The sequence below is a fragment of the Lytechinus variegatus genome, chromosome 1 (assembly GCF_018143015.1).
Source record: "Lytechinus variegatus isolate NC3 chromosome 1, Lvar_3.0, whole genome shotgun sequence".
NCBI classification, from domain to species: Eukaryota; Metazoa; Echinodermata; class Echinoidea; order Temnopleuroida; family Toxopneustidae; genus Lytechinus; species Lytechinus variegatus.
The window spans coordinates 8,934,634-8,951,353 of record NC_054740.1 but is presented as its reverse complement, the minus strand read 5'-3'; the positions used below and the strand labels follow the sequence as shown (position 1 = coordinate 8,951,353).

Sequence of the window (16,720 nt, the reverse complement as noted above, 5' to 3'; positions counted from 1 at the left end):
AGAAGTTGACGTTATGGAGGTGACGGCAGAAACTGATATAAAGATTTTACCCGCTAGGAGCCGACCAGACCAGAAGTTGCGCGATCAATTGAAAAAAAAAGATAACTTCATATATTTACTTCGGCCTAACCTTACTCAAATTTATGCCCTAATGTATACAAGTTTAACTGGCAAGAAGCACATAGCTGACTAGGTGGAAAAACAGGGTTAGAGAAAAGGTGGGGGAAACAATGGAGAACTTCAATATTGTCATTTAACCGCGCGCAGCGCGGAAGCAATATTCATATATAAATTTAGAGCAAGAAGAGTGAAGGAGTTTCTCTTTTGAGAAAAAAATAAAGAAAAAAAAAACAAAGCTACCTTCCTTTCTTCCCTTTCCTCCCTTCCCTTTTTTCTCCTCTCTTTTTCCCTTTTTTTTTCTTTTTGGGGACGTTTTGGAACCCTCCCCTGAACTACCCCGAAAATGTCGACATCCAGTCAATCAGTCAATCAATCAATCAGCCACCCATCCCATCGTCGTCAGTGATTATACGCCATCTAGTGGCAAAATCGCTATAGGCCTACCGGTTCGAGTCAGACTACGAGTACGAGTACGAGTAGAGATAGAGTCAGACCATATACGATATGGCTGAATGACTCTGATGACTGAGGGAGATTCCCATGGAAATTGCTACGTCAATGAAGAGCCCGAGAAGAAGCAATTTCGTTTCCGCAAACTGTACCGAGGAGGATAGTGGGAGTACCGTACCTTTGATTTTGCATGTAGAATCTTTTAAATATTTGTAAGTATCATAGATATCTAAGAATTCAAGAAACGGAACCAATATGGAACGGAAGTCAGTGGGCGCACAATTTTATTGCGAGACGGTAGCGGTACCATACCGGTACCGTACCGTCGGTATAACGTAATTTTAACGCAGGGAGCACCGGCACGCTTCGCGGGCCTGAGCCCGGCCCAGGCCCCAGGACTCGTGCGTGTAGGCCTAGTACAAAAGTACTAGGCAGACCAGTGGCTCAGCCGGGCATTGCAGAATTCAGAAGGAGTTGGGCCAAATCGTGGTTTTGGGAACCACTCGTAGATTTGTGTATGCGCACTTGTGTACAAAGTGAATGGAGGTGGAAATAGGGAACCGTGCGTGTGACTGAATAAAGCGCTGCTGTGTGAAGTGAACGGTGGTTCCCTATATCACGATAATGCTAGGAGTTGCAAACGCAAAACAAAAAAATCAATCACAAGTCCCAAATGCGCGCTGTTGATTGGTTGAAAATCGAGTTGCGCATGATTTTTTGAGTTGCGATTGATTGCAACTCTTTCTGCAATGGGCCCCAGGCCAGGGTAGCCTGGAGGCGTCAGGGGAGTAAAAAACATTTACTTCGTGGGCTTACTCCCCAATGACGCCTGGAATTGGTTCCCATAAGACTCTATTGTAGGGATGATTCCCACGATCCAAGTTAGGTTATGATAAATCAACACTTGTCCGCAGAGCTACCAAGTCTCACCCATTAATAAGCGTGAGACTCAAGCATTATAGTCCGATTTGCACGAGGTGTAGATGGTGGGGTCGTACTAAACCAAATAAGGTAAAGCCGACTGCCGAAGGACCCTTAACAATAAAACATTCCTGTACTTGTTTAGGGGTTCATTTCAGGGAATATTTGCCAAGAGTATCATTTTGTTTCCAATACTTGTCAAGGAAGGGTTTCACATGCCAATACTTGTTAAGGGGTGCATTTTCAGAATATGAGAACTACATGTAAGTGTTTAGGGTGCTTTTCGAGACCCCATGGTCGCGCATGGTAGTATCCACTCATGAATGGAAGTGGCCACCCCCCCCCCCCCCCCGGGAAAGGGGTAATCAAGACATTGCTTAGAAGCACTATTGTCTAGATGTTGCTTCCATGCAATGTGCAATTTACTCTGGTGAACGACACCTTTCAAGGTAATATGATTTCAAAATGTGTGTGGAGTGTCTGTGTGGAGTTGAGCCTGACGGGTTTTTTTTTAAATTTTATCCCTGGGCCTGGTGACGTGACTAAGTTAGACCTAATAGCCTAGCCCTAGGTAAGTAGTGGGAGATTGTTCCAGTCTTTTATTGTATTTGGTATATTAATGCTCGAATGTTAGGCTACATGTAAAGGCATGGTCACACCGCCCGAGCGTTATTGGAGCGGTCGTGGAGTAGAGAGAAAAAAAATCACCACCACTTGCTACCGTTCACCATATTTGATTTCGATTGTTTTGTTTTTTTTTAGATTTTTGTTTCAGATTTTTTCCCCCAATTTTGTGAGCGAAATTCGACCCTCTTTCCCTTCCGCTCCACGACCGCTCCAACAACGCCCGGGCGGTGTGACCAGGCCTTAAGTAACATTAGTAACCCACACAGAAAGATTGGCAGGGTGTGGACTGCAGCTTAGAGGATTCATTATGTTATGCATTTATATGCTGTTCTCTGCTCTGTCGATACTGCATGTACCAGATACCTTCTGCCCGATAACTCTCAATTATACCGGTTTGACACCTGGTAGTCCGTTCCATAGAGTATAATTAAATTCTTGTGAAAAAAATATGTGTAGTTGTAAAGTTCAGCAGAGTAATCATTGTAGAAAAGCATAATACTAGTACTACATGTAGTAGGCCTAATGGCCTAAGTGCTAAAATCTCATGAATTCAAATTTAAGCATAAGACATATTACTAAAAAATGGAATATCAAATTTAAGCATAAAACATAATACTGAAAAATGGAATATTAATATGAGCATGGCTGTACGTAGAAAATTTTATTTCGGGGGGGTTGTGTAAAAATTAACAAATTAAGAAGAAATTTGAAAGCGAGGAAGCAAGGCTACCAAGCTTGTCGTAGGGGCACTTTTGCATTTTCTAAAGTGAAATTGAGTGATTATACAAAATATACTGTGAAACTGTACTTTTGCTTAGTTTTAGAAAAAAAATTTTTTTTCATCATTTGAAAAATATGAGAAGTATCGAAGTTACATGTATAAAACATAAAACTTCATGTACTGTTTATTTTTCTTGACAGTCTCTATACAAGCCAGAGACATCACCCTTGACTTGTGATCTACAGTGGGTGGGTCATTGCACCTCTTCCAGGCCCTCTGTGGCTGCCATTTCTTTCTGTAGGAGATGTGGTACAGAATCTGGCTCTATGTCTACTTCACCTGGTTCCGCCCAATGTTGAAGTGGGTGCTTAGACGAGCTACTGGCAAGTGTGAGTTGCTTCGGATCTGTTGCAACAGTTATGCCAAGACCGGTCACAAGACCAAAGATATCGGTAGGTGTTGTTGATACCCAATAAAGATAATAATAATAACCAATGTTTATAACATGCTTTTCCCATATGGCCCAAAGCGCTCACAATTTCAATTTTGATACCTAATTGCCCAGAAACAAAGACACATTGAAAAACATGTAAATGAAAGCAGTTGCCTAGAACAAAAATAAATTTAAAGACTTCGTGAATGATTCAATTGCTGGGGATTACCTTAATGGGAGAGGGATTTTGTTCCATTCCACTGAGGATGCAACAGTGAAGGGTCTATCTCCAGTCTTACCTGCCTGTTTAACAAATTTCAAACAGTGGCTTATCTAGGAAATATAATGCAGGGGAAAAGTGCACTTAAAGATTGTGTCCCCTTCCAACCTGTCATGCTAAGGGCAAGTGCTAAAATGGCACTCATTCATAATAACCTATTGACTCTTTTCTGTTTTGTCTGCTTTATTGTTTTGTACTTTTTTTCGTATACTTTTAGAGTGACCCCCTATGCAAGCAATCCCCCATACACCCTAGAATTTAAACCACAGTTTAATGAAAATCTGCAGTTTCAAAGGTAAGGTACATGTACAGTATCTTGCCAATGAAAATAAAGGTATATTAGAATTTGTTTTGGTTAATCATATGTTGCAAAATATGGAGTTCTTGCTTGGATATTTTAGTGTCAATCAATGTTTTTCTTATTTGTTTAAATAGGCTCATTCACATTCGATGTGAATTTAAACCGATCTGATTCACATTATTCTTCTGAAAAGCTGTTCTTTCAGGTAAACATACACTATGCAAAGGTCCTTGCCCTATAATATTTTGTTCTTATGTATGATTTATTATTTTTTTCTAGAAAATGCCTTGAAAACCTCCAAACTGAGAACATTTCAGAGGATGGTGATCGATGATGACCTCAACATCTCAGAGGCTGTCAAGTATGCCATGACGGTTAAGAACATCAATCCTAAGATATACCCTGAGTAAGTATAGCAACACCTGGTGGGTGTTTCATAAAGCTTATTGTAAGATACGAATGACTTCACGCATGACTGGTGATCCTTTTTTGTGCTATGTGATATCCCTTTGTTATTGATATATGACCTGAGAACATGTTCCAGTCATGTGTAAAGTCATTCGTAACTTTATAAACAGCTTTATGAAACACCCACCTGCTTTGCTTCATGTTTTAATGTTATGTTACAACTGGGATTATGCTTTTCACAAAGAAAAGTAGGAATTCTGTCTTTTTACACACATTTTCTTCCATGGGAAGCACTTTTCTTTGTCTGAAAAATTTATATTCTTGATGTCATGAATTTGTACCTTTAAGTGACATAGATCTTGCAAGAACTATGTGATCTCTAAGTCTGTGCAATGTACTTGTGATCTTTTTTATTCTTTGATTAAGGCTTAAGCCTTATTAATTTTGTCATTAATTTCCAATGATATTCGCAAAGGTGTCAACCCTCCTGATTCCATCTTAAAGGGGAAGTTCACCCTGACAAAAAGTTTATTGTAAAAATAGCAGAAAAAATAATAAAAAATATTGCAGAAGCTTTGAGAAAAATTCATCAAATAATTAAAAGTTATTAGAATTTCAATTATTTGATTTGTGACGTCATATGCGAGCAGCATTCCTACATAGCGAATGGTAAAAAATCAATGAAATGTCATTTTCTCAGAAAATTGAAAATGGTTTTCACTGTAACTTTTGTATTTCAATAGACAAATGATTTCACACCAGATCATGAAAAGAAAACAAAATTAAGTCATCAGGAACCATACAAAATTTGAAATTCATACATTTTATATTACATGTACATAACACATGGGGCAGCTGCTCGTTTATGATGTCAAAAATCCAAAATTTTGAACTTTCTTACTCTTTAACGGATTTTCCTCAAACCTTCACCAATATTTTTTATTATTTTTCTGTTATTTTTGCAACAAAGTTTTCTTCAGGGTGAACATTCCATCTTAAGACTCTTGTAAAATATGTTGGAATGATGCTATTTCTTTTTTCTAAAGCATTTTCAGTAGCCTCTGTTATTTTGTAAAGGCATCCACAAACTAAGATGTATGACTGTTCCACTTTCCAAATTTGGAACAAATCACATTTTGCTTATTTTCTGAAATTGTGAATGACAATTAATCTTTTCTTTTACATGTAGGTTCAAATTTGCTGTAAGAATACTAATGTAACATTTTTTCGATGATTGTAAACCTTTATTTTGGGGGTAAATTTAAGGTTAAATTGGGTTCAAATCATAGCCAATTGTACAATTGTTATGATGTCATTACAATGAGATATTCAATTTGCTTTTATTCTAATAAAGATGGTAGCAGATTCACAGATTTGACCACAAGTATTTGTAAGATGGTAAAAGAACTTGAACAGTAAGATGTTCCATGTATAAATAAAGATATACATTTTTCTGTGTTTTATTCCCAAATTGGTTGCAGACCAATTATAAGGAGTGCGGTGGCATTTGGATAATGTTATGTAATTGATTGCAAAATAGCAAAATCAAGACTATACCCCATCTTTTTGGTGTTAGAAAAACACAGAATTTACAAATTTTGAGGCCAGGGCTCCATAACACAAAGGTTTGCGATGGATTGCAGGTATGAAGAACCCCACCGATTGGTTCCCGGTCACTTTTTTTAACAGAGTGCGCGTGCAACGACGATATTGATTGGTCATTGGTATTTAGCGATTGATTGCAAACCTTTGTATTACAGAGCCCATATCATAAAATGCTTAATTTCAGAAATTTGGCGATGGTGGTAGTCTCTCATTGTCTGAAAACAGTATCCTGATTCCTATAGAGGACTCTTACTAGGTAATAGAGGTGTGTAACTTAGATCATAACTCTATAAAAGAGCTTTTTCTGCGCTGTCTATAAGTTTTTGTCTCACCTGCGAAGCAGAGTGAGACTATAGGCGCCGCTTTTCCGACGGCGACGGCGGCGGCGGCGTCAACATCAAATCTTAACCTGAGGTTAAGTTTTTGAAATGACATCATAACTTAATAAGTATATGGACCTAGTTCATGAAACTTGGCCATAAGGTTAATCAAGTATTACTGATCATCCTATTAAAGTTTCATGTCACATGACCAAGGTCAAAGGTCATTTAGGGTCAATGAACTTAGACCATGTTGGAGGAATCAACATTGAAATCTTAACCTGAGGTTAAGTTTTTGAAATGTCATCATAACTTAGAAAATATATGGACCTAGTTCATGAAACTTGGACATAAGGTTAATCAAGTATCACTGAATATCCTGCATGAGTTTCACGTCACATGACCAAGGTCAAAGGTCATTTAGGGTCAATGAACTTTGGCCGAATTGGGGATATCTGTTGAATTCCCATCATAACTTTGAATGTTTATGGATCTGAATAGTAATCAAGCATCACTGAATATTTTGTGCAAGTTTCAGGTCTCACGATTAAGGTCAAAGGTCATTTAGGGTCAATGAACTTTGGCCAAATCGGGGGTATCTGTTGAATTACCATCATAACTTTGAAAGTTTATTAGTCTAGTTCATTAAACTTGGACATATGAGTAATCAAATATCACTGAACATCCTGTGCGCATTTCAGGTCACATGACCAAGGTCAAAGGTCAATGAACTTTGGCCGAAGTGGGTGTATCAGTTGAATTACCATCAAAACTTTGAAAGTTTATGGATCTGATTCATGAAACTTGTACATAAGAGTAATCAAGTATCACTGAACATCCTGTTCGAGTTTCAGGTCACATGATCAAGGTCAAAGGTCATGTAAGGTCAATGAACTTTGGCCATGTTGGGGTTTTTTGTTGAATAACCATCATCTCTCTGTAAGTTTATTGGTCTAGTTCATAAAAAGTGGACATAAGAGTAACCATGTATCACTGAACATCTTGTGCGAGTTAGAGTAGTATTCAAAGTCAGCACTGCTGCTATATTGAACCGCGTGATGCAGGTGAGACGGCCAGAGGCATTCCATTTGTTAACTTGTAGATATTACTACATGTAGGCCTTAATGCTCCAGCAACTATATTCCATTCAACAAACACGTTAATGACTGATTAGAATAACAATTTGATAACTAAAGTTAATTTTTTGGAATATGATATGTTTAATGATGTTTTCATTGGTCACAGATTTCAATATACACTGAAGGCATCATTAAAGCAGATAAGTGGCTACAATGCTCTGGTGAGAGATATAGAGGCTTTGAAAAAAGAGAAATATTCTACAGCTAATCCAAGCCATGAGAGATCATTACAAAAGGTAAGGAGAAGATCATCCTCAAAACATATGCTGGTTGCAAATGAGCCTGCCTTCTAAGATGTCTTTAAAAAAGTCTGAGCTATTGAAGATTCAAATTTGTGGCCTGCACCCAGTAAATAACAAAAGAGCCTCGACCAAGGACACCATGATATTACAAGTAGGCTGCCCCCATCATTGGCAACTGAGTCCATCATTAGAAAAAAAACATTTAGTATGCACCGAAAGTAATGATTGTTGATTATGATATTGATAATAATGGTAACAATAATACAATTTATGTAGTGTTTTGTATCCACCCTACATAGTGGTCAAGCCACTTAATTATTGTCATTATAATCAATGGCATTGTAAGAAAAGTGTCACATGAGTGTAATTTCCTTTGCCATTTTAATCAAAAATTTTGGAATTAAGTTATTCTTTCATCTGGCCTACATGTAAACATCTATCATATTCTTCCTTTTATTCTTATCAGTTATGGGATCTGATGATGCCTAATACCAAACTAGAGAAACGTATCACAAGACAATGGACTGAACTTGGTTTCCAAGGTGATGATCCAGCAACAGACTTCAGAGGCATGGGTGAGTAGACTTAATCCACAAGACTTCAATCTCAACTAACAAGCATCTTCAAAACTACTCATTTTTCTTGTACTAGTACGTTATGTTATTTTTCTTGTGTTTTCTAATCTGTTGACTTGAATTCAGATAACAGCTTAACCCAGTCAATACTCTATTAACTAGCCACATCTCCTGGTCAGATTCATGATAATACCGCCCTGCTGTGGCAAAAGGAAGCAAGTTGCAAAAGTTATAATTTGTTGTAAATGAGCAACATGTGTTCGTCATTTACATAGGTGTCAATGCAATTTAACAGCATATTCAATATCTTTCCATGGAACGATAATTTCTTTACCCCTAATTTTGACTGAATGTGCAGCATACAAAGGATGTTTCAAAAACAACAATTAATCAAATTTGACTGACGTGTCACTTGCCTCCTTTTGCCAAAGTTAGGCAGAATACTAGTAGCACAATCTATTTACTGTACTTACAATTTCATGAAGGTGCACTATTACCATGAGCTGTTGCTTCCAGCGTTCAGTGAATATATGCAATTACTTAATTGAAAATTATTTTAAAAAATCCTGCTGGGTACCCATTCACCTACCGGGGTTGAGTGCAGCACATTGTGGATCAATTTCTTGCTAAACGAAAACATGCCACTGCTGAAAGAACCATGATACATTCTTGAGCATCCCTTTCTTTTCATCCTCCATCTCAGATTAAAATCTCATTCTGGTGATTTATTTTTTAAATTTAATTGTATGATAATGTTTTATTTTTCTCTCTTTTGTTTCTTTCCCAGGAATGCTTGGACTTAATAACTTAATGTAAGTATCACATGATTGAGTCTTCGTTTCAATTTTGCACCTCTATTTCTAGATAAGAAATTGAAAGTGGAACTTTGGTACAACTCATAATTTTCCTTTTTTTCTGGAATCCAGGAGATATTTTGATTTATATCATGGACGAATCAAATCCTGTATAGCAGTGGCTTGATTAGCCAAAAATTTAGACAGGCCAGATATGGCGTATCAGGCAGAATTTCTAATTTTTATTAAAGCTGTGAATCGAGCAAGCAAAAAATTTTATTTTTTTTTATTTGTTTTTTTACAAAAGTCCAATTTTGCAATAGATTTTCAGAAAATGATATGAGATTTCACCCTTCTCTTTTTTTTTTGTTTTCTCTTTTTTTTTCTTGGTAGTGAAAATTATGTTGGAGCAAATGGTGTTGAAATCTGGTGTTGGTGTTGGGACAACACCAACACCAGCTACAACACCGTACTTGAAATCACGCTGGTGTTGGAATTGACCTTGGAAAATATGATGTATTTCCGGCAGTTTGTGTTGAGCTCTAGTGTTGAATGTCGTCTGCTGAACCGAGCATTACAGCTGGTGTTGACGATCTACGTGCGATTTCCCTATTCACCAACACCAACCCCCAGGGATTGGGAAAATCGTGATTTCAAGTTCGGTGTTGGTGTTGATGAATTGTAGTTCACGAACAGGAGGCGAACACGATGGAACACCCCCGTAAAATTATCTATTACAGCTAAGATGAGTGCAAATCATTAGAGTTTTACAAATTTTAATGAAAAATAATATTTAGGCTTTCTGATTATTGCAGTGATTTTAACCTGTACGTTCTGTACGATAAGATTTTACTGCAATTTCTACCCGATTTCACTTTCGTCGTCGAGAATTTCTCGCGTTAAGTTGAGATGATCAGCACCGCAGCTTAGAGGCTGACGTCATAGGATATCGATAACGCGATCAGTATCGCTCCTCTGAACTCAGCTCGGTGTTGGGGCTCGGTTCAGCAGCCTTTTCACTCTCTCAACACCAACACCAACACCGAACACCGTACTTGAAATCACCCAATGATTGGTTCAAATAACATCTTGTGACCAAATATATTCCAGATATAATGACCATGATGAAAATTTGCTATTCCATGATGTCAATTATGGAATATATCATAGATTTATAAATCAACATCTTTATTTACCATTATATCTTCTTGCAGATTTTTTGCTGAGAATTACAATGGAGTGGCAAGGCAAACTCTGATTCACTCTCAACATCCTACATTATGGTAAGATTTATTCATTTTACTTTTACTCTGATTTTTTTACCTCTGTCATGGCTGAGACACCAAGTAAATTAGCTCAAGCATACAATGTCTCCATTTGTACGAGGATGAAGACAGAGATTGGCACATGTAGACAATTTTCTTGCATTATGATATTAGTGCCATAGTGGGAATTGAACCCTAGACCTTATGATTCAAAATTTCTGGAACCCCCCCCCAAAAAAAAAAAATTCTCATACAAGTGGAAGAAACTTGTATGTAAAGAGTATCAATCATGCATTTATGTGATAAATATCTCAGTCCGTTGCAAAAAAGTTACCATTATGGAAACGTAGCCATCCAATGGTAATGCCAATCAACAGCCAATCAGAATCAAGGATTCCATGTAAGTTACCATTGCATGGCAGTTACCATAATGATACATTTTATGCAACAGGGTCCAGGTCATTGGATCAATGTCAAAATCATTTCAGAGGTGGTATTCTGAGGTCATTTTATCTTTAAAATATTTTATTTTATCTCTTAAAATGAAATTGTTATTCTGAGATAACCATTTTTTCTCTCAAATAAAATTCAAAATGTTATCTTGCGTATAAGTTTTATCTTGCGTATCTATGATGATACGCGACAGAGCAGTGGCTGCGTAGACATGCCCATCGGGTATCTGAACATTGCAATGCGGATGATGTGCTTGCGCCCAAGATACTTTGAAGAAAAAAGTAAAATAAAGTTAAAAAAGGGGAGGGGCTATTTTATCTCCGCGACATTGATTTCTTCAATATTTTTAAGTGAATTAACTCCAAATGTTGACATGAAAATGAAGAAAAATGATATATTCATTGAGAACGACACCTTAAAGTAATTCCTGTACAATCAGGGATTATGTCCTAAGACTTATCTTGACTAATATTGTCTTTGAAATTATGCTTGAAAAGATGTGAAATAGACTTCAAAAAAAAGATGAGAGTATTGTAATTTTGGCTAAAAAGAAATCTCTGAAAGACGCGCAGGCGTATAGTGCAAGCGTATTTGAAGTCAATTAATTGACACAATCTCACTTCTTTGCCACACCTAGTGGAATGGATTTCCATTGGTTGAGTGATATGAGAGAGCTAAAAAAGTGCATTTCTTATTGGATATTGATTAAAAAATAGGTGTGTCTTACAGAGATAAAATGAAGATAAAATTGTTCTCAGAATACCAATTCAAAAAGATTTTAAGGTTATTTTATCTCATTGATTTTAACGGAGATAAAATATTTTATTTTATGTGAGATAAAATGGATCTCAGAATACCACCCCAGATTTTTAAAACTTGTTAAAATTGTTATTTCCTCCCAAATTCAAAAGTGATTGATCAAATCCATTAATTTCCTATTATCAAAACTTAGAGATGAATAACATACAAATATCAAGTTTTAGAAAAATATGAAAAGCTGAAGTTATAAACCTCAAGCTTCAAACTTTGCTTTTAAAGGGGTCCTAAAACCAATTCGTCTATGCTATAATCTAATTGATCTGTGCTTATGTACTCATTTGTGTTGTATGTATGTCTATTTTGATTATGATGTGATGTTTTGGGGTTTTAATAAATAAACTTGAACTTGAACCTCAAACAGCCTTTGATCTTGACTCAGTAACAATTTCACATGATTTGTGATATCTGTGCCCCATCTCATAAGTTTCTAAATATAATCAGATACTTTAGAAACGTATGTACGTCAATTATATGTTACAAGTATGAACATTTTGTCCAAATTTATGAAACTGATGATTTCACCATGATTGATTGTTGTATTGCATTGCATATTGCAGGCAAGACTACCAGGGCATTTCCAATCCTTCCTGCTTCTTTTTAAAGTTTCCAACCACCCTTTGTTTATTCATGACTCAAATATCCAGGTACTCCTATGCTGTAGTTGGTATCAACATGACCAATCTAGTATATGATCTACTAAAAGATGGACTGCTCAGGGAATATTTCTACTACACTGTAACAGGAGAACCAGCCATATACCATTTCCATAGAATATATAGTAAGTAGGATTCTATTCACTGATTTTCAGTAACTCACAGTCAAGAGTGTCCTTATACTGTAAATGCTTAATATTTTGTGGTGGTTTTAGTTTTACAAAATTTTTTTACTTAGCTGAATGCCAAAATTTTCAATTTCTGATGTTTCTCTACAAAGTGAATGCAAATAAATTTGCAAAAATATACTTCCCCCCTCATTAATTAAGGGTAAATAGCTAAGGGAGTATTTCATCTCAGACCATACTAGGAGAACAAGCTGTAGGGGAAGGCGGGGTAAGTTGAGCATAGGGGCAAGTTGAGCCACCAGCCCCAGGCCAATAATGAATGAGTCAGACATTGTGGTGGTGTCATGTATTGATGACCCATAGCATAACCCCTAACCCCACCACATTGTTTTCAACTTTGAAACAAAAAGTAGTTTTTTAGAGGGAAAAATATGAATTTCATCCAAAAAAGTAAAAAAGAGTGTGAAATAGATAAGTGCTTTATAAATACACATGTCTTTAAATATGATAAAGACATGATAACAACATTATTAGTCCAGGTATGGATCTTCATTCTTGTCATAGTCTTTTATATGATGGATGCATAAAAAATGTGTGGATACAAAATTATCGCACTAAGTTCGGACTGGGGTAAGTTGTGCCAAACAGCATGGGGCAAGTTGAGCCATGGTAATTCCTATGGTAATGTATCTTAAAAAACAAACAAACCATAAAAATTGATTGAAATGCTTGCTGAAAGGAGCAAATTTACATGACTGCTCTTTTCCTTTTAAAGGATGTTAGTATTTATAGAGAATTAGCAAGTGAAAAAACTTTAAACAAAAAATTGACATGCTGGTTATCCCCTCATACATTTTGTACATAGTTTTTGTGGCTCAACTTACCCCAGAAGGTGGCTCAAACTTACCCCATATATGGGGCAAGTTGAGCCATTTGACATCGTTTTTTTCAAAGGTCACGGTGACTTTCAGTGTGGGGATAGAAAGTTATATATAGGTGGAAAATATTTCAGAAGAATTAAATTTCAAGGCAAGGTACTTATTTCGACAAGGTTATTAATCATATCAATTCTAACATGCAAAAAGCAAAAACTGTCACAACTTACCCCGCCTTCCCCTACCATTTGCTTTTAAATGACAATTTCTGTCTTATTCACTGTCAATGTATTAAGTGTTCTAGTCCAAAGCAAGTGACATTCTCTATGAATTGTCAATATCAAAATTATTATTATAATGATGATTGATATTGTAACTTCTGAAGGTCTCTATGGCGAAGAAGAATAGTGCAGTACCCAATCTCGACTTTTCGACAAGTGTGTTCTTGTCGTCTTCAGGAGAATGTCGAGATTGGGTGGTCCTTTTCAGGGTGGTCCTTTTTAGGACCAACACTTGCCCAAGAAAGATACATGGTGTACCGTGAAACCTACTACACTATGATTGATATTAGTGTATTGCTTTTATCCATTTGATATTGATGTCATTGACAGGTCAAGTGTTTGCTGAATTTGATAGCTTCTGGTTTGCCGAGAAGCCCAAGAATGTGATGGAGTTTGGTAGCGTGCGTGATAAATTTGAGAAGAAGGTTATCGGCCTGCTGATGAAGAGCGATAATGCTGTTCTTCATAACAATTACACTGGTATGTCATGATGCTGGTGATACAGTGTGTGTACTATGGTAATACAAAGTAAGTTCAGAGCAGCGATACCCGTTAAGGGACTATTCTAGGGTTTTACACTCAACTTGATCTACAAGTACATGTAAATGTATTTGATCTTTTTCTCAGATAGTTTATTACTGCATGGGCTAAACCAATTTGGTCCATCAGTTTGGTGTAATTGCCATTTGGTCTCCACTACACTTGATCTGACACCTGTATTAGCACCTGGGAGCCGTTTCATAAAACTTGTTATAATAACAAATTTCCAATAAAAGTTAAAAGCTAATGAAATCCTTCAATCTGATTGGCTGATAGTAAATTTGTTATAGAAATTGTGAATTTGTTATGATAACAAGTCTTTATGAAACAGGACCCTGGTCCTGTTCTTATTTTGTCTAATATGCAGTTGGTCTAGTTTCTTATTCGTCTAATTTTGTCAGATGAAATTTTGGTTCATAAACACTCTCCTATCTATAAAGACGTAGTGGTGTTAGATCAATTTGATATTAGATGAAATGTGTATATCCTAACTGGAATTTGGACAAAATGGTGAATGGGCTAAATAGGTATAAGTCTAGATAGGAGATGGACTAGTATAGACCAACTAGGATTAGACCAAGTGGATTGAGACCAAACGGAATGTAGACGAAGTGGTTTAAGACCCATCAGCAATCTACCTTTTGATCATGTATGTAATGAGTTACTGGTATGACTTTCTATTGTGCCATAGTAAAAATGAAACATTTTTCTTACATGCTCTAAATTCTTTGAGTTGGGGCTGAATATTTACACTTGCAGGCCTTGTTTCATAAAAATATTGTCTATGGTAAATTACCTGGGCTCCGTAACACAAAGATTAGCGATCAATCGCTATGAACTGACCAATCAATATCAATGTTACACGCGCATTAGGTTTAAAATACTAACCAGGGACCAATCAGTGCGGTTCTTTCATATTTGCGATTCATCGCAAACCTTTGTGTTAGGGAGCCCAGGAGGCCATTGTGATCAAACACTACACAAAAATCAAACACAACTTGATTTTGAACCGATGAAATGCTTATATTGGAGACCTGCGCTTGATTTTTGTATTTGTGTTTATGCACAATTCTTCCAGCTATGGCCCCTTCCTTTTGTAGTGATTTACTGAAATCATGGTACTTTGATTGGCTGAGGAACAATTTGTCATACAAATATAGTATTTTCTTATTGATGACAAGTTTTATGAAACCGGGCTTTGGTGGAATGGCAATAGATATTGTAACTTTACTCATTACTGCCCGTTCTATAACACATGAAGATGTACAAATAAACCATTTGCCTACTGGGAATCAATAGTTCCCGTATAAAGTCTATGGGAATTAAATAATCCTGTAATCAATAAGTTATTGTACTTGGAGTATCATTGATCACTTTAGATGTTTGTGTATGTGGTTCATAAACAGAATCTATGACTTGTAGAAAAGATAAAGATATTTTTGTTTTCTCAATGTTTTTTTAAATGTTGGATCCCAATTTTCTGCAAACAGCCTTGTGATTGCATTCATTTATCATTTCAATTACATATCATAGAGTGGTATTAATGTTAATCTTGATAATGAGGGTATTTTGTAATTTCTTCTGTCACCTCCCCAGACACACACACATCAATGGAATTAAAAAAATATATAGATGTAGCAAGTATCTCATACATTTACTTGATTGGTATTATTGTCAAACAGGCAACAACAAAAATTGCTAATGTTTCCTGCTTTTATATTTGCACAGAGGCCAATGACTTTTGTGTACAACTTTTTATACAAATTATCTTGAGACCTGTGTTTGTAAAACCCATTTTTTTCGAAGTGTGTTGTAACAATCCAATTCTGTAAGTGAATCATACCCCTCACACCACCACCTCTGTCACTCCTTCCTTTAATAACTATTAATTGTTCAGTAAATTATCAGTTTAACATACACATATGTTTGAAGTAGCTTGTACATGTAATTTGAAGTTATGATAATACTTCATAATATAACAAATGTGACCATCACCCCAAAACCACCAATAAGTCGCCAGGTGAGCCTAAGGTTCTCTTTTAATAGCCAAACTAGTAAATTAGTTTCCAAAAAGCAAAAAAATAAAAAATAAAACAGTTTCTTGGACACTACTTTTTTGGACTGCTTGGAAGTTTCACAGAGATTACACAGTATGCACATCTCATGCTTGAGTGAACCCCAAACTTCAAACCTTGTTTTCTCCTTATTTTTAGCTCTTGCTGAATTTCCTCTGCATTCAATCAAGTACTTGTAATGGTTATTGTTGGTCAATTTTAACATATACATCGTTTTAAAGCTTAGGAAATGAATTTTCAAGCTCAATAAAATCTCAATATTCATTTTGGACGACTTATTGTTGGTTTTAGGGTGGTAGGTCACAAATGGAGTCAATAACTTCTCTCACTGACAGTTTGTGATTCTCAATTTTAAAGATAAATGTAATACAGATAAATCTGCATATCAAACCTTTTGAGACTACAAAAATCTGTTTTAATTAAGACACATTTGACTCTAATTGAAGATGCATGTTCACATGTTCTGTTCTGACAAAATGTTTTTGGAAGGTTGAGTTTAATAAGCAAAGTATACTACAGGTATAGGCCTAATTGTATTTTATATTTACATGTAGCTTTTAATTCAATCCTGTCCCCAATGTAAAGAAAGTCTATCCCCTTCATTTATTTGTGAGTACAAGTGCAATAGTTGATTAAGTAAACCAGTAGTTAACCCTATAGGCAGTTCTTACTTGCTCAACATTATGCCTCATTAA

The 16,720-nt window shown here is 36.1% G+C and overlaps 1 protein-coding gene across 1 annotated transcript; it reads left to right on the top strand.

Annotated features, from left to right (window-relative positions):
• The first annotated feature begins 636 nt into the window (after positions 1-636).
• Positions 637-14,789, top strand: LOC121420201 (ELMO domain-containing protein 2-like). The gene is made up of 9 exons (XM_041614788.1): positions 637-782; positions 3,040-3,291; positions 4,133-4,259; positions 7,432-7,561; positions 8,034-8,142; positions 8,930-8,954; positions 10,151-10,219; positions 12,118-12,251; positions 13,741-14,789. The coding sequence occupies exons 2-9, from the start codon at positions 3,144-3,146 to the stop codon at positions 13,899-13,901; spliced, it is 903 nt and encodes a 300-aa protein (XP_041470722.1). The 5' UTR covers positions 637-782; positions 3,040-3,143; the 3' UTR covers positions 13,902-14,789.
• The last annotated feature ends 1,931 nt before the right edge of the window (positions 14,790-16,720 follow it).

Bases quoted from the DNA above. Each gene is read 5' to 3' on its own strand.
- LOC121420201 (XM_041614788.1), top strand. From the start codon at position 3,144: ATGTGGTACAGAATCTGGCTCTATGTCTACTTCACCTGGTTCCGCCCA. The intron at 10,220-12,117 runs GTAAGATTTATT...TCAAATATCCAG, and splicing joins TCTCAACATCCTACATTATG to GTACTCCTATGCTGTAGTTG. The intron at 12,252-13,740 runs GTAAGTAGGATT...TGTCATTGACAG, and splicing joins CCATTTCCATAGAATATATA to GTCAAGTGTTTGCTGAATTT.